The sequence below is a fragment of the Epinephelus moara genome, chromosome 22 (genome assembly GCF_006386435.1).
Source record: "Epinephelus moara isolate mb chromosome 22, YSFRI_EMoa_1.0, whole genome shotgun sequence".
Lineage (NCBI taxonomy): Eukaryota > Metazoa > Chordata > Actinopteri > Perciformes > Serranidae > Epinephelus > Epinephelus moara.
The window spans coordinates 2,741,276-2,759,604 of record NC_065527.1 but is presented as its reverse complement, the minus strand read 5'-3'; the positions used below and the strand labels follow the sequence as shown (position 1 = coordinate 2,759,604).

At 41.8% G+C, this 18,329-nt stretch overlaps 2 protein-coding genes and 1 long non-coding RNA gene across 4 annotated transcripts in view; 2 read left to right on the top strand and 1 right to left on the bottom strand.

Moving 5' to 3' along the window:
• The window catches only part of LOC126384516 (uncharacterized), a 632,363-nt gene that overhangs the window by 126,842 nt on the left and 487,192 nt on the right, over window positions 1-18,329 (bottom strand). The window lies entirely within an intron of this gene.
• Window positions 1,641-2,115, top strand: mrpl36 (mitochondrial ribosomal protein L36). Its single transcript, XM_050035614.1, has one exon. It carries the CDS (start codon window positions 1,649-1,651, stop codon window positions 2,027-2,029), a length of 381 nt encoding a protein of 126 aa, XP_049891571.1. The 5' UTR covers window positions 1,641-1,648; the 3' UTR covers window positions 2,030-2,115.
• Window positions 6,053-18,329, top strand: part of lpcat1 (lysophosphatidylcholine acyltransferase 1) — a 35,333-nt gene continuing 23,056 nt past the window's right edge. The window contains exon 1 of the mRNA XM_050035501.1: window positions 6,053-6,280. Within this exon, the coding sequence (XP_049891458.1) occupies window positions 6,194-6,280 (87 nt within the window). The 5' untranslated portion in view covers window positions 6,053-6,193. The remainder of the gene's footprint in view (window positions 6,281-18,329) is intronic.

Sequence of the window (18,329 nt, the reverse complement as noted above, 5' to 3'; positions counted from 1 at the left end):
ACTATTTTTGGTATGTTTACATTTACTTTCATATACTGATTAATGTCGTGGTGAGTTATATTTTGGCGTTTGAGGAAAAAAAATATTTGAATGTGACGGGGAGCAGCCAAGGGCATTCATCGTTCATTACTGCAACCAGCTAAAACTTCCACAGGTCAGATTTTCTGCAGTGTTCATTGTTCATGAGGTTTTTACCAGGAGCCGAATTATCCACAGAGGTCTCATCCTCTCCACAACAAACAGACCTGGCGATTTAAATTGATGAAAACACAAAATAAATCAGTTTCATGTCACAAATCAGTGTTTCTCCTATGCTGTTTGGCATTTCGGCGGGTGTCCAGCACCTGTTAATGTGTGCCAACCTGTTTTCTCTAATAACTTATGATCCAGGTGCTCAAGAAATTTTTACCATCAGCCGAATTATCCACAGAGGTCTCTTCCTCTTTAGTACAAACAGACCAGGTGATTAAAACAGTTAAAACACTGAATAAAGCAGTTTCACGTTACAAATCAGTGTTTCTCCTATGTTGTTTGGCATGTCTGAGAGGGGCTGTTAGCCCAGCACCTGTTAATGTGTGCTCACCTGTTGTCTCTGATAACTTGAGATCCAGATATTGATATAGTTACAACATTACAAGTATCATTGTTTTTAATTATATAAATGAATGATATTACAGATACAAATTAAACTTTAGGTAGCCTATTAGAAATATATAATCAATTGCCTGTAAAAAAAAAAATGGCTTAAGTGAGCTGAACAGTTGAAATTTACAGTTGAAACAAAGGTTATAAATCGGGATATGTCACAATATCTTTTGTTGCGATACTCAGCATATCACAACATATTTAAAACTGCAATAAGACTTAAGCATCGTGATGATATCATATTGTGGATCCTCTGGTGATTTCCACCCCTAGCGGTTACCAGGAGCCAAATGACCTGCAGAGGTATTTTCCTTTCCAAAACAAACGGAACACGTTTTTAAAGATATTTTTTCGGGCATTTTTTAGCCTTTAATCGATAGGACAGATGAGCATGAAGGGGGGAGAGAGAGAGGGAGTGACATGCAGCAAAGGGTCACAGGCTGGAGTCGAACCCGGGCCACTGCGGCAACAGCCTTGTACATGGGGCACCTGCTCTACCACTAAGCCACCGACACCCCAGAACACGTTTTTAAAACCAATAAAAAACACTGCAATAAGTAGTTTCATGTTTTAAAAAATATATATATTTTTGGGACGCTCTGGTCCCGGAGGGGCTGCTAACTATGAGGCAAAAACGCAAAAAAGGCAAATGTCCCTATTTAGAGCCAGTGTTTGGTTTGTCTGCTCTGGGCTACTGTAGCAACATGCCTGTGCAACATGGCTAATCTCATGGCAAACACGTGCCCTTTGTAGATTTAAACTGCTCGTTCTAAGGTAACAAAAACACTACAGTTCTTATTTCCAGATGAATATACACTAAAGATAACATTCTTATTATACTAAATAACAATTCTGCCAACATGTCCCCCTCAGTCCTACACACTGGACCTTTAAGTAGAATCACAACATGACACAAAAAATGTAGTTTCATATCACATAAGTTTGATTTGTAGCTGCAGTTATATATGACTTCTCTTTGTCTCTCTCTGCAGCCCTTGACACCATGGCACCCCTCCTCTTGAAGCACCTGGCTTCCTCCCTGACTCGCCAAGTGGCCCAGATGAGCCGGCTACATCTGAGCTTCTCCTCACCTGCAGCTAGTGCTTACAGATGTCTCTGCACCCTCACCTCAGCTCCACGCACACTACTCCTGTCATCAGCCAGAGTCAGCTCCATCCAGCCTCCCTCGTCTGGCTCCTCCGCACAGTGTGGACCGTCTCTGTTGGGACAGTGTCAGCATCTTCCCTGTGTCCAGCCCTCTGCAGGGATGAAAACCAAGTCTGCCCTGAAGAAGCGCTGCAAGGACTGTTTCTTTGTTCGACGGAGGGGACATTTGTACGTGTTCTGCAAGACAAATCCGAGACACAAGCAGAGGCAGGGCTGAAATGTTGAGGGAGTGTTGGGAAGATTGTTTTGTGATTGTGGAAATGTAAAAGAACTGTGATGCAATAATAAATTGTTTGGCTGAAGTGTGTGCATATCTCTCCGCACTCTTCTTCTGTTTTCTTTTAACAGCAATGCACACAACTTTCTCTACAGTAAACAAACTGAATTTATTTAACCATTCTTTCTGCACCACGTTAATATGATAAACAGCTAACATGAGATTAGTTTAATTAAGCTAAGATATCCTAAAGGACTGTGATATCTTTCTCTCTCAGTAAACGTGTAATGGCCTAATCAGTAAAGCTTCAAACTTGTACTGTAAAGAACAGGTGTATGACCGATGTTAGGGGCATATATTGGCAGAAATGGAATATAGGTGTGTAATTTTTTGGCTTATAATCACCTGAAAATAAGAACTGTAGTGTTTTTGTTACCTCAGAATACCTTACACTGGCTGCAGATAGAGCCATTCACATTTTCATGTCGGCTACTGTAGTTAGCAGCCCCTCTGTAACAAGCAGCGTTGGATAAACAGATTTTTTTTAGCGTGAAACTGCTTTATTCAGTGATTTTACCAGTTTAAATCACCTGGTTCATTTGTTTGAAGACAAGGAGACCTCTGTGGATAATTCAGCTATGGGTTAAAACCTCCTGAACATCTGGATCTTAAGTTATCAGAGAAGAAAGTGAGCACAGAATAGCAGATGCTTGACTCACAGCCTGACACAGACATGCCAAACAGCATCAGATAAACACCAACTTTTTAACGTGAAACTGCTTTATGCAGTGTTTTTACCGGTTTAAATCACTGGGTCTGTTTGTTTTGGAGAGGAAGAGACCTCTGTGGATAATTCGGCTCATGGTAAAAATCTCCTGAATGTCTGGGTCAGAAATAAGGTGAACACACATTGGTAGGTGTTGGGCTAGGTGCCTGTCTCCGACATGCTGAACTGCACAGGAACAACACTGATTTATAACATGAAACAGCTTTATTCAGTGTTTTCACGAGTTGAAGTCAGCTGGTCTGTTTGTTTTTGGAGAGAAGGAGACCTCTGTGGATAATTCGGCTCACGGTAAAAACCTCCTGAACAATGAACGCTGAATGAATTCTAACCAGGAGAAGTTTCAGCTGGTTGCAATCTGCAATCCCCCTCAATCTTACACACACTGCTCCTCTGAGAGTTTGACTGGAAACGGGGAAAAAATGCTTTTATCTGTTTCTCTGTGGACCATTAAATGGGTTAGTTATTAGTCTATTTTGTAAACTAAGTAAAACTATCTTTTCATACACGGCACTCATCTGATCATAGTCTGAATGTTCTGCAAATTGGACCACAGCTACCTGAAATTATAGGAGTGATTGTTTTTGTCCTGTCCATGAGATTACAACTTGTAAACACACTAACATTAGCCTGTTGTTGGAGTCCTTCCATCGTTCTTCCACATGAGGGAGCCAAAGTCCATGCTGCACGAATCCAGGCTCTAACCTGCTGTAAAATACACTCTGTCCCCTTTTGTTACCACTGTGACCTGGTGTAAGTCGTCCTTATGTCTCTGTGGTTCCTACAGATCAGTCTTTATCAGTGTCTTTACAATACTGATTCACAAAAAGTTGTCTGTTCCCAGTCTTACACAGTTTTACACACAGTTTTGAGGCCATGTCAGAAACTGGTTTTTAATCCTAAAATCTATGGCCACTTTTTCTCTGGTTGTATTCTTATGTAAGATGGAGGAATCACAACAGTTTTGACAAGCTGCAACATTCAAGCTGTGCAGGTATGGAAACCTGACTGGGTTGTACGGTGTTTGACAACAAACACTACGACTGCTGCCACTCTGCTCCAGCAGTTGTCCTAAAGGTAATATTTACTGATGGAGGAACAGGGGACAACAAAACACCTGCTCATGTGCACATATTCTACATTTCTGCATCTGAATGTTTGTGTAATAAATTAGCAGCCTCAGTTAGCAGCTAGTTTATATTTGCAGGTGTCAGTAGAGGTTCACTCTGTCAGCATTAACCAGTCAGCCCCGGGGTGCGATGCAGATCGTCCATCTGCAGCTTTGAAAACAACAAAGTCTGTTTAAACGGGCAGTTGCTGTCATGTGCAGAGATTAATGGGTGGATCAAATGATGCAGGAAACTGGACTTCAAATACAAACTGAATCTGACAGAAGGCAAATCACCCCAAACATCTCAAACACACATTCCACACACAGTCAGAGGGTTGTTTCCTTCATATTCTGCTGATCACTGGGTGTTACATGAGTGTGGTTTTTTTGTTGCTTAGAGAAGTGGGTTGAATATGTCAAATATCCACCTCTCTTCAAATGTTTCACCCAGATCATACAACTTCTGCACATGTTGGGTCTCAGATTCAATAACGCTCCAATGTTAGGGTAAATTTCATGGAGGGAAAAACTGGAATGACCGAAATGGGTCCCTTGAACTCTCACCTGAAGATATCTGAATAAGAATGAGTTCTATGAGTACCCAAAAGTGCTCCCTAAATTTGAGAGGGCTCATTCCCTAAATGTTTTGTTCCTTATAATCAATGTAATCTTTCACATTAATGCTGTATATTTGTCTTTTTAAGGAAAGGGACAACCAGCCTATTTACAGAATAATAAACCAACTAACACATATATATACAGATACATGAGACATTAAAACAGGATTGTTGTGGCACTCGAGATGTTAACTGATATTAGTCTATGTACATCAGATAATTAGTAACGTTATAGGAGCAGTTTATAAAATAGAGGGACATTTTAGTGGCGTCTAGCAGTGAGGATTGCAGATTGCAGCCAGCTGCAGAGGTCTCCTCCTCTTTAAAACAAACAGAGTGATTTAAATTGGTTGTTTTTCCTAAACTTCTGTTGCAGAGGGGCTGCACAAACACAAATGGCCCTATCTGGAGCCAGTGTTTGGTTTGTCCATTCTGGGCTACTGTAAAACATGGCGGTTCAACATGGCGATCCCCGCAGACAAGGACCTGCTTCCTATGTAAATATAGACGGCTCATTGTAAGGTAATGAAAAACAATGACTTTTATTTTCATGTGATATACACTAAGGAAAACCTTCTTGATTATATTATATTCCATTTCTGCCAATATATCCTCCTAAATCCTCCACACTGGACCTTTAACCCTACAATATGAAACCAAAGTGTATCAGTGCGTGATTCCTTTAACTCTCCATATTTTGTATTTGTAGTTTTCCACTAGCCTATACTACACCAGCATAACCAAATTCCTTAAATCCAGCTACAGCTTTTGGGTTGGGAATGCCATGCTAAGATTTTTGGTGGCCCAATCTATCCACCCATGAAAACACTTCTGTGGGCGCCACTGAATAAATCACATCACACCATTTCCGGAGCTCTACAATATCTATGGTGCGTTATTATTAGTTTAAAGTGACATTTCAGGCGCATAACATATTAAAAATATATAGTTTTATTTGTAATGATTTAAACGAATTGATTTTATCATAACATTGTTTTGGATTGGACCCACTCACGAGGAAACTTGTGTGACATGAGCGTGTGCGTGGGTGCGCGCATGTGCCACCAAGTGTCAGATTTTCTCTTTGCCTTCAAAATAAAAGCTTGAACACGATGCTGCTTACTGTATTTGCTAATGTTTGAGCACCTGTACGCTTAATCTGGTGTGTGTATGTTTCAGAATATAACTCAGATGTTCTCATTTCAATTTTTAGGGAAATGTTATCACGAATTTCTTTTTTTCTATATGTAAACATGCTCAATGATACTAGACTGTAGGCTGTGTAACGAGGCATTCTCTCAAACTTGCATGCACGTTTTCAATATCAATTAAAAAATATATTTTATTCCAGCACATGTGCTACTTATTTTGTGAGAAAACACAATTTTTCATCGCAGCATTAATAACAGACAACGCCAAGGGAGCTTTATTTTGAATTTCACAACCGGAAGTCGCGTCGATTCGTGGAGCTAGCTTGTTAGTGCGCGCGGCTCCTCCCTACCAGCATCAGTCTGTCCTCCAGTCAGAGGAGGAGGAGGAGTGGGAACTGAGGAAGACTCTGAGCAGGAGCTAAACTGCTAATTAAATTAACTTCAGGGACATTTTGGACTTTTGTTTGTTTCTTTTCGGGGAGTAAGTTTGTGTCGTCAGAGATGAAGTCATCCAACAGTCGTCCCTCCACAGTGGGGAGAAACCCCTTCGTGCACGAGCTGACATTCACCATGACAGAGAAGATAAAGGTAAGACATTAAAATGACGGATGAGGAAATTAATTACGTAACGTGATAGGTAGACACCGCCCTGTGTCATCTGCAGCTCATTAAATGCACCTTGTTTATGTTGTGTGTTTAGTGTGTTTACAACAGCTAAACTTTACACACCTTGTTGGGCTGACACACTTAATGTCTTGTTTTGTGGGCTGTTTCACACTCTGCTGAATCTTTAGCACAAAAATACACCAGAAATAAGTTTTCAGTCTCAGCAGTGATGCAACTTTGTTATAAACAAGCAAATGTGCTTCCACAGTGTTTCCCTGGTTGTAGTCAGTGTTAATGGAGAGCAGGGCTCATGCTGAGGTGCACTCCTTACAGGCTGACAGCAAACAATTTAAAAAGTAAAACCATGTGTTCAGCAAAACTTTCATTCACTCACCTCTTAAAAATAATTTCACATATCTTACATCATTTCATAGCTCCCTGTTACACTGTCATCTTATACATATTCTTTTTTCCATATGTGCACAAGTGAAAGGTGCATATAGTGTTAATAGTATTGAGTGTATAGTTGTGTCTAAATTTAGTAGAGGTGTAAATCACCAGCTTCATCACGATACGATATTATATCGATTTGTTTGGATGACGATACGATGTTTGCCGATATCACAAAGTCTGTCACAATACGATTCTGATTCGATTCGATTCAGGAGCCTGCGATCGATATGACGCGATATCATCTGCCCATCTAACACAATCATTTACAACAACTCACAAAAACAACTAGAATATGATTTGACCATTTTATTTCTGAGTTCTGTTTGTTGTTTGAGCGGAGGCACACTTGCCCAGAAATGGTGACACAGACGTGCTATGTGAATTTCAAAATAAATGTGTATCTTTAAGATGACGATATGGATCGATGTTTTCATTTTGCATCAATATAATCGGATCGTTAATCAATGAATCGATGTATCGTTACACCCCTAAAATTTAGTACTTTATATTTTATGTTTTTCTAATTCTGATATATATCTTCTTTTATTTCATCTTTATTCTGTAAGTATTCTGTTGCCATTCAACTTGCCTCTCTATCTGTGCTATTTGAGCTGCTGTAACATGTGGATCTCCCCAGTGTTGGATCAATAAAGTCTTATCTTATCTTATCTTATCTTATCTTGTCTTAAAACCCTATTCACTCACTCAACTTAATATTTTCTGGAAACAGCTTCCACTTAAAACTTTTGGTTTAGCACAATACAGTAACATGAAAGTTTTGAGTACACCAGGCACAAAATAAATGTGTCACATGACCCTTGTCTGACAATTTTACATCAGTCTAACACAGGTGTCGGCACCTTTGCTATCAAAAGAGACGTTTTTGGCCAAAAAGCTCTCAAATAATCTGCCTGGAGCTGCAAAACACACCTGAGCCTTAAATTAAGGTAACAGTAAGTCTGAATTGAGTGATTTAGAAAACATTTGAACACTGTTTTCTTCAGCTTCAGGCCTGAAACACATTGTCTCCACCTACTTAGTGTTGTAATTAAGTGAAAACGTCTGTATAAATTTTAGTCAAATTAACTGACAACTCAGAAATTGTTGACTTTACACACAAAAAAATATGTCAAGCTTACAAGGGGTGAGTTCTTATGTCATTTTGACAATCAGGGTCAAATGTGATTTAACATTAAAATATTGTGTCATGGATGGTTTGGGGTTAACAGTATAGAGTCCACACTCCCCTTAGACGGAGACTTTTGGAAATGCTTCTGACCCCGTTTTCATCTGAAAACTCCAGGGGTGTGTTTTAGGGCGCATTCACACCAGGATAGTCCGGGGACTCGGTTCGATTGGGCGGGGAATGCCAAAAAATTTCACACCTTCATTTGGTTTGGTTCACTTTCACACTGCACTTTATAAAGCGGACCAAACCACCTGGACAACGTCACGCAGTTAAAACAGCTGCTCGTTTAGGGGCGGTGTTGCCCGAAACAACCACTGACCAGGAAGACAAAAAAGCACGAGGAAGAAGAAAACCCGGCTCATCGATTGGCCAGGACCAAAAACGGAAATCAGTCCCCTTCAGCTGGCCTGGTCGCCACAAAAACAAAATGCAATGTGCTCTATGTCACTTCCTCTCTTTGGTTCGCTGGATAGTCCGTTTGCATTTCCCACTCTAAGCGAACCGCACCTTTGGAAGCAATGACACAGACACACATGTTTGCCTCCTGGTCAGGTTTCACCAGTCCTAGTTTGTCAAGTCAAAACATAATATAGCAAGGCCTACATACCTTTGTGATTTCGTCCTTCTTGTGTTGGTACTCCTTTCCCATCACCATGGCTTCCTCCAGCGATGGATAATGCTCCCGCTCTCATATGTAACTGTATTTGCTTTGTAACGACTCCCAATCTGTTTTCAGACACCTGACAGCCTTATACTCCTGTGTTCCTTTCAGTTACTGTCCCACCTTGTTGTCGGTCCAAGCAGAGACATCTCTGGTCTTACTTTTCCCCATTTCAGTAGTATTTTCTGTCACTTAGCATTAATTTTGTGTCATGGATGTTTTGAGGTTTACAGTGTATAAATGCTATGAGTTTACTTTGTTAGGATTTACCTTAGTTTTCTTATGGGAATAGATTGTGTCTATACACAACCATAGATGGTCGTCTCAGACTCATTTCAGATTTTACTGTCTGAAGGAACCTCTACTGGAAAATCTGCGTTTTAGTTTTGCTTGTTTATCCACAGAAATGAGAGCAACACATGTGCAGCTTTACATTAAAATCAAATGTGGGTACGAATCAAACACTTAACTGTTTTCTCACATTTTTATTCACATAACTTCCTCACATGCTCCATCACGAGTGTTATCAGAGTCTTGTGGTGTCGTTATGGGGCGAGCCACTGCCTCTCATTTTCCTGGATGTACCAAGCCAGACTTGAATCTTGATTGAGCGCTTTGCATGTCAGATTTGCATTTGATTTTCAACCGTGCAACTTTCGATAATGGCAGTCAAAACATGCACTTGTTCCCCCTCACATCACTGCACTGGTCACTCACCACTCTGACATGCTGGACTGGATTACATGCACTTGGCTTTGTCTCTCACATTCTTCCTCTGTCAGTCTTCACTCCTCTCCTTTCTTTCTCGCAGTTTCTTTTGACTTGTCCGACTGATTATGCACACACACATACGGGCACACTGTGTTTACACTGGGGTGTTGCCACAGGGTTTAACAGGCTGACAGCTATGTGTGCTTAGATAGTCCTCATTAGAATGGATCAGTTTCCAGGATAGCATTGCAGGAGTGACTAATGGTTTGGGTTAGGTTAAAGTCAAGGTTAGGAGCTGTCCAGTGAGGAGTCGTCTCTGTTGGAGAGCCATCCTGCAGACTAGGGGTGGGTGATATGGCCCGAAAATAATATCACCATATTAACACATATTACACATATCTAAAGAGAAATGATCTGTCATGTCTTTAGTTTGTGAACAACAACGGAGGGAGAGACGCTGTGCTGCTGCCAGAGGAGCCGCTGAATGAGTTCCCTCTGAGCGCTAAGAGAAGGAAAACATTCAGGACGCCACAGTTTATTCTACACAACTGAAGCTGCTCCTCTTTTTACTGGAACCACCAAGGAGTCTGTGATAATTTCACTTTCAGCCATGCTTGTTGTTCACGTCAATATGTCAAAAAGTCCAAATATCGCAATATGAATTTTTCATATCATATTAAAAATGATACCAGTATTGGACGATATGATATGGCACAGCCTGACTGCAGACATTTAAAGAAGGGCAAAAGCCCCGTTAAAGTAAGGTATGGGCCCTCGGCTAAACCTGAACATGGTAGTGTTGGGTGAGATACTCTGCTGGTTTCATTACAGCTGCACGGCTGAGGCTGAATCCTAAATCAACCATTCAAGTTGATGGTTTCTGACTGCTGGAGGAGGGCAGGCTGGCTCCAGTGCCTCCTCATCAATCAGCCAATGGATCAATAGGTTCTCATGCTTGGTGATTGGTAGGGCCTGCTGACACATTGACTGCTAATGTAGTTCAACTGAGCAACTAAACACGCAATGTCATCCAGTTTTATGCTAAGATAAAACTGACTGAGGGTTTTTCATGTGCCCTCTTCTTCCTAAAGAAACCCGTCAAACCAGTTGCCGTGAAAATAAGTATCAAATGTGTTGGGTTTTTTTTAGATTCTGTTTCAGACAAGAGGAGGAAGTTTACTCCCTGCGCTCTACCCCATCAGGTTTATCTGTTTCCACATAGCTCCAGGGCCCAGAGGTGCCTGCTTTCATTCAGAGCAAAGCACACACAGCACAAGGCTCAGGAAATTGGCCTTTATGTGGGCACCGCCGGTTCCTAACAATTACATTCCTCTGAGAAAAGTGGTAAACCCTTTCTGGCTTTTTGGTTTTGCATACTTTCACTGCACGCCTTTAGGTTTACTCTGTGGAGACCTTCCTCTCAACACTTCAGTTTATCTCGCTGAATGTGATAACTAAAGTTTTTTTGATTGTAAACGGTTGTGTGTCTGTGCCACAGCAGCAGCCCAGTGAATGTAAGCTGGACCATGTGTGTCTCTGTGTCTGGTTCACACCACCCACCGCCTGCTTTTAATGTGGGAGTGAGGTGTGTTTTTCCACTTCACACATATGTGTGGACTTAGGTGTGTGCACGCATACACAGTCCCACAAGCTCTTCCTGAACAAAAACTTCACTTCCTACATAGATGCCACGGGCTTTAGATCTATATGACGGCAGGATGTGTGTGTTTTTCTAGGTGGGTGTTAAAATCTGTGGGTCTCCTATATTGAGACAACACACGCTGCTCGATGCCTGAGTACATCCTCCCCTCTGGCACTTTGTCCTGCAGATATTTTTTTTCTGAATTTCAGGAAACCTGATCAACAACACTGTAGATCAACTAGGTCAGCAAGTGGGACAGACAGACAGACAGGCAGATAGACAGTAGCGCTCATTCCAGCTGAGTCACACATTGTTGAACACTGAACATCATACAGACATGGCTGCCAACTCGCCAGCTTGCTGACAAAATACCTGTGACATTCGACAGAGCGGCAGTGTCCAGAGACTGGATCAGGACCCTTCTCAGATCTCTGTAAATATCTCAAATACTTCTGGAAACATGGCAGATATTTTTGGCTGTTAAAAACCTAATCTACTGGCTCTGTTCGTATGTTGTCCTACGAAAAGTAATGCACCAAAATTTGTACAGTAATCCCTGTCAAACCCACGTACTTTGGAAGGTCCCCAGATGTCCCCAGGTGTACACTGCACACTGACTGAGAGTTAGCGCTCCTCACTTTCACACTGCTCTACAGTACAGACAGCTGCAGACACAGACCCAGGGTGAATCTGAGTGAGATGGAGGCAGCTGCCCAGAGGAAGAGAGGTTACGCCTCATCAGGCTCTGAGATAACGTCATCTTCCGCCCTAAATTCACAGCTCAGAGCAACTTAATTCGACACAGTCTCAGGCTTTTGCTTGTTATCTTGGGTCAGCAAAAAATGTTGTTGAACATTTCTGGTCACAGTTAGCATTGTTAGCTGCATTAGCTCTGAGGTCTTGTTTTGTTTACTATATTACGTGAACACCATTCAAATCCTCAAACTTTGTTTGGGGGAAAAAAGGGACGAATGGTCGAATATTTAAATCGAACAGCCAAATTTGATTTGACTGATATAATTAAGGGTCAGGGACAACCCTAATTTATTGGATTATATTTGGTACAGATATTCTCGGTCCCCAGATGATGAACTGTAAAGACTTTGATCTTTGTCTTTTCATCTCGCCCAATCATCAGCTCAGGTCTGGTATATGACCAAATATCTGCAAAGACAACAACATTTCCATAAACTCAGGCTGAGCTATGTGTTCACTGCTAATTAGCAAATGTTTGCGTAATGCTAACATGCTAAACTAAGACGGTAAACATCATACCTGCTAAACTTGTTTGGATTAGCATTGTGAGCGTGTTAGCATGCTGAGTTGACTATCTGCTTAAAAACAGCCTCAAAGAGCCACTGCGGAGGCCGTGGAGTCTTAGTCTTGTTTTCTCAGTGTCTCAAAGACAGTGTTTGTTAATTTTGGTGTTTAGCGGTCAATAGTGAGGTGTTTTCTAACCTGCGCTTCACAGATCACCTGTCAGTCATTGGTGTGTTTTTGTAGGTGACGCATTTGTTCTTCTGTGCAGTCAGTATTTCAAATAAGATTGAAGAAATACTGACAGAATGAAAAATAATGTCATTTGTAGACGCGTGTTTTTGTGTTGAGAAAGCTGAAGTTCCCTGCTGTAGGATGGGCCGAGTGACGACGTGCTTTCTGCCCTGTCTATTTGTTGAACCCCTCGTCCCAATAGCATGCCTATTGATGCTTTGTGTAATGAGCAAACGCTGGAAACAACAACAATGGCGGACTAGCGGTTTGCTAATATTTTGTTAGCATTGCGTGTTCTAATGTGGACTTTACACTTGAGCTCACGACTTCACAGATGAACTGAGGCGTCTACTGCACCCAGTGTTTTATGCTCACCTCAGTGTCCGCCATTTAAAGTCTACTAAAACCAATGATTGTGGATCAGGACTGGACGAACCAACAGATGGTGGGACACTTAACAGAGTGGGACTGTTTTTGATGAGGAGTGAAAGGAAAAGTTATGCATGTCTAGAGAATCACTAGTTTGTTTAAGTTTGCTGCTTTGTCCTTAAAATTGAACAGGAATCAGCGGTGTGGGGTCGTCAGTAGGTGTTTTGAAAAAGGTAACATTAGCCTGAACACTTTACAGATAGACAGCTAACGCATGGACCGCAGGTGGGCTCAGCTGCTGCTCGGCTGCAGAACATCTAGAGAAAAGGAGTCTCGCTGTGTTTTCAGCATCAAATAGGCAGTGAAGAAAATGGTGTTTTGATAATGTCACAGACATTTAAGTATTTATTTTTGGCTCAACACTTCCTGTTTTAAAGTAAAAGTCCCCTGACAACGTTTCTGTGGATAGAATCCCATAATTTGTTAACATGAGGCTTTGTGTTGTGAAATATTTGCAGTATCATGTTGTTGATAATGTAGTTGTTTATGTGGATCACTGGCTTTCAGTTGTGGAAATACAGCAGTTACAGCAGCAGGCAGCTCTGCAGCAGCACCACTGTCTGTGTGAATGCTTGGAGTCTGTATTTGTGGTCATGTTCTCAGTCTCAAACAGCTTTAACAGGTCATGTGACATGCTGTTTCACTACACAAACAAATATTTATAGGACCACAATTTACATTACAGACACCACCAACTGTCCATGTAACAATTTGGCCACATTTTATTAATAACTGCCTTTTTTTAAACAAAAAAATTAGTGGTCCTAAACTATGACGCTTGTAAAAAGTGTTTCCTTGAGCCACTTGACAGCGTGATGCATGTGTGTGTGCACAGGATCAGCATGGTACCACCTCTGCATTAGTTTGAGCCCGGAAATCCCTGTTGTATAAAGGTGTTTCCAACAGAAAAGGGACTCAGTTCTTTTGTGTTCACATTAACAGTTCATTTGAAAGAGGACTCAGCTCTGTTTCTGGTCAACTTCAGCTCTGATGTGGACTCAGTCCTTCATATAGTTTTGTTTACTTTAACGTGGTGCTGCAGTGAGGTTATGAAGCTCCTCACTTTCAGATGAACTTAAAATTGTCTCTGTGCTGTAGATTGTTGCCATTTGATGTATTCTGCATTTTACATCTGGAGACGTGCAGTATCTTCCGTGGACCAAACTATACCTTGTCCTGCGTCCTTGTAAGTGCTGCAGGCCAATGTCAACGTGGTTTCTAGGGCTGTCCCGAATACCATTTTTTAACATTCGGACCTTCGGCAGAATTTATAACAAATATTTGAATATTCGTTCACGGCAAAGTTTTGATTTTTATTGATAACCTACATTTACCAACAACAAAAAGACTACATTTAGCACAAAAAAAAATGTAAAAAAAAAAAGTAAATAAAAAAACGAATATCGAATACCAAATTTTCATAACGAATACCTACCCATAGAAACGAATATTCGAATATCCGAATATTTGGGTACAGCCCTAGTGGTTTCGTCTTGTTTTTTGAGTGTCCCAGGTCAACATCATGTGATCTAGAGGGCCAAATACAACGGCAAAGAGCAAAGTGAACCTGGAGCGCTTTGTGTTACAGTGCACAGGTTAAGCGAACCGCACCTAGGACTTGAAGCGAACCAAACTCAGACCCCCTCACGAGGATGTCTGGTTCTCTTGGAGAGTGAAGTGTGAAAACACCCGAAAACATTTTAGAGTTACAGAGGCTACATGAGCTACGTGGGATCTGATAAATTGCCTCGAGTGATGTCACCTGACCCAACTGTCCGCGGTCGAGTTGCATTGTGGGTCATGTAGGCACCAGGTTTTGAAAAGGAAGAAGAATGATATCCTCACTTTTAGTTTCAGGTAAGGTTCAGGCCCCAAAAATAATGGACTCTACAATTCACACAGTGCAACTCAATAGCTTGTTTTGTTCGACCCTTCCTGCATAAAAACCCACAGCTTTCAAACGCCACGCCCCGGCTTTGTAATACAGGCTTTCTGTTCCAAAGGCAGAAGCCCAGTTTGAGATAACCTCGATGACATCATCAGGGTTTCCTTATATTTTCACAGATTTTAGAAAGCTTCTTCAGAGCAACATAAGAGGACATAGAAATGTTTTCACAGGCTGACAAGTAAACTGTTGTGTACAAATTGTTGGAGTGGCCCTTTAACACACTGTGTTCTATCCAGTCTTGCACATAAGAGGAGGCGTTTGATGACACTCAGAGAATAAACCTCTGCCTTTATATTAGAGTGAGGATGTGGTACGAGGGAGCCCAGCGCTGCAGGAGCGCGTTGCTACAGCGAATTTTAAATCATCTGTGGAGGATGGGCCGGTGCTCTCATAAAACACTAGAAATGGCTCCCCTCTGCCCCGCCCTGGCTCATTGTCATGCCACCTCCTGAGAAAATGTCAGAGGATCCTCCCAGATGGATTCGTTAAGCTCTGATGATGAGTCCACAGTGCGTCAGGCATGGGGGGGGGGGACGGTGGGGAGAGGCGTTAGAGCATCATAAATCTCCCCCATACTGTTTATTTATTAATACAGCTCTGCAGTGTGCACCTGGGCTCCTCCAGAGGGAGAGACACACAGGAAAGACTGGACAGGAAGGGGGTGGAGAGGGGATGGAGGGGTGGTAGATATGATTCCCCAGAGTGGTCACAAAAAGCACATCAATGCAAAGTAGGAGGGAAACAGTTGAAGGGAGAGCAGCGTGATAAATGAAGGTGCAGCTGAGCAAATAGACACAAGGATGGATAGATGGATAGATGGATGGATGGATGGATAGATGCTTCTGGGGCTGGTGATTACTGTAAGGCAGGCTGGGATGAGAGGGCGCGATGAAAGTGCGGGATGAAGAGATCAACAAGGGGGAGGAAGGGGCTTAGAATGTCACACAGTCTGAATTTACATTGGAGGCCGTGACTTTGTGACCCACACACACACACACACACACACACCACATCTCTCTCATTACACAGTAAGAGAAAAGGCATGACAGTTCAGTCAGCTGACCGCACATCTCTGCTGTGACACTCTGGCTACCATGAATTTTATTCCAGTAACGACACTGAAACTGTTCGACCGCAGGCTGAACTCATTCACTGTTTGCAAAGTGACCTTATCATATTTCCTGCCTTTCTCTTCATACTGTAAAACCTCACTGCTGTTATGCAAAAGCAGAATTCCTTGTCTGATGATACCAAACGGTCTGCAAACAATCTCTGAACAAATGTCCCGTTTGCTGTGTAGAGGGTCCTGACGAGTCTTTACATTTGGCAGGAAATACAACATTAAAAATAATTAGACACACACAACAATCATCATCAGTTGTGTGTAAATAAGGAATGCACGTAAATATAGCTTAAGAAATTACAACTGTTGTGCTCTGTTATGTTCACAATATGTGGATGCCTTTGAAACACGTAAGTTAAACATGACAAGAGATTAGAAATATAACACATTAGTTGGCATTTAGATTAGATTTCTTAAAAATGTGAATAAGTTATTTAAACTAGTCCATACTCATTGAGTACAGCATACCATACCATGACTTAGTCATACCAAAAATTAGAAAACATTGGTCCACAGGGGGAGCCACAGCGATCGGTCGCATTTGAAGTGTTTTTCAAAAAATTCAAAATGGCGGAAAATCTATATAAGCGGAAGTTATGGGTTCTTGAGGCAAATGTGTTCCTCATGAGGAGAGGCATCTCTGTGCAAAGTTTCATGTCTCTACGACATACGGGGCATGAGATATGCCCATTCAAAGTTTGCAATTTCAGTCAGTTGCTATAGCGCCCCCCTTTGGCCAATTGATGTAATATTGCTTCATTGGCATCCTCCCATGACCCTCTACCACTGTGCCAAATTTCACATGGATTGACCAAGTCAGTGAGGAGAAAAACATGGAACACACACACAGAGTTTTTGTCATTATATAGTAAAATCAATTTAATACTCGTGATCTCCACATTTCTGTCATCCTGTTTCCACTTGAATCAATCAGGAGAGAGAACTCCACAGATGTATGTTCTGTTTGAGTGGTGAAACTGTGAGACCCACGTTACTGACCAAACACTGAGCTATCAGTCAGTACGTCTACATGCACGCAGTAGTCAAGCTGAGCTCACAGCTCGGCTAATCAGTCAAGTCGGACTTCTCGTCTTGTCTGAGTATACATGCAGAAGAAAAAATCTAATTTCTGACCAAGTACGTCTGACTCGACCCGCTGTGTCCTTTTTAATATAGTGTGTATTGAACTAGTTGCGGTTGACCCGAAGAGGAAGCTAACGACAAACGAAGATGGCAGAGCATGAATGTGGAGTCCTTGTCCCACCAGAAGTGCGTCTTCTGCTTCTCGGTCGCCATGGTGTTTGTTTGTTTGTTTTGCCGGGAGTTACTGAACTGCTGCTACGTCATCTCCTTCTTCTTCAGGGTGAAAGCCTGTGAAAGAAAAAGTGGTGCATGTGCAGAACGCAGAGTCTGACTCCAGTTGGTCTAAGTGGATACATGCAGCAATAGTTTGATTTTCAATTGAATTATCTGGGTGTGTTAGTCGAGCTACGGATAGTCCAATTTCAGTCAGACTAAGCTGTTTACATGAATTTAAAAGTCCGGTTTCAGTCGCACTAAGACAATAATTTGATTTTCTCAAGCTGCATGTAAACGTACTGAGTGATGGCTGTCTGAGTGTACAGGGATTTAACACTTAATATAACGCATACATCATCGCACCTTCTAAGTGTGCTGTTGCTGCTCCAGTGGAGGCATGTTGCTGTCTCACCTGACACAGAGGTCTCTCTGATGAGGCAGGCAATGCGCTTGTCTCTTACAGTATCTCACATCTGTGATACATCCATGGATGTTTCTAAAATATTCCTTCGACATTGACCTTTGAAATCAGAGTTGTGGCGAGCATGAAACTAACTGTACCAAGAGTTCCAGTAAAAGTAGATGGGTAGATGGGTAGTATATAGGAAGTAGGCCTTTCCCATTTCCCAATTTATACATCCTCGATTCCCCTCCTCTCCTCCTCTCTTCCTTTCCCCCTCTCCTCCTTTACTGCATGGTCATGTCGCATCACGTAGGCAGAGCAAGGAGGGTTTTTCACCTTCCTCTTTGGCCTGGGGGGTTGAAGCTCAAAACTGCGGCACTGCACTCTTTTGTTTTCTCTCTTTTGAAATATTCGCTTTTCAATTAATCTGTAATTGATCGTTAATTTTTTTGATGATCGAATAATGCATTTTTTGCCCATCCCTAGTGCTGATGTAATTAACAGGATCATTTTAACTACATGATGCAGTTATCTCAAGGCAATTGAATCGAACGCAACTGGACTTGGTTTTGTCTTAGAAGACGTTTCACCTCTTATACAAGAGGCTTCATCAGTTCATGCTTGTCTGACTGGGCTGAAACTAGTCTGACAAACTGGTGTGGAAGCACCCAGGTATTTAACC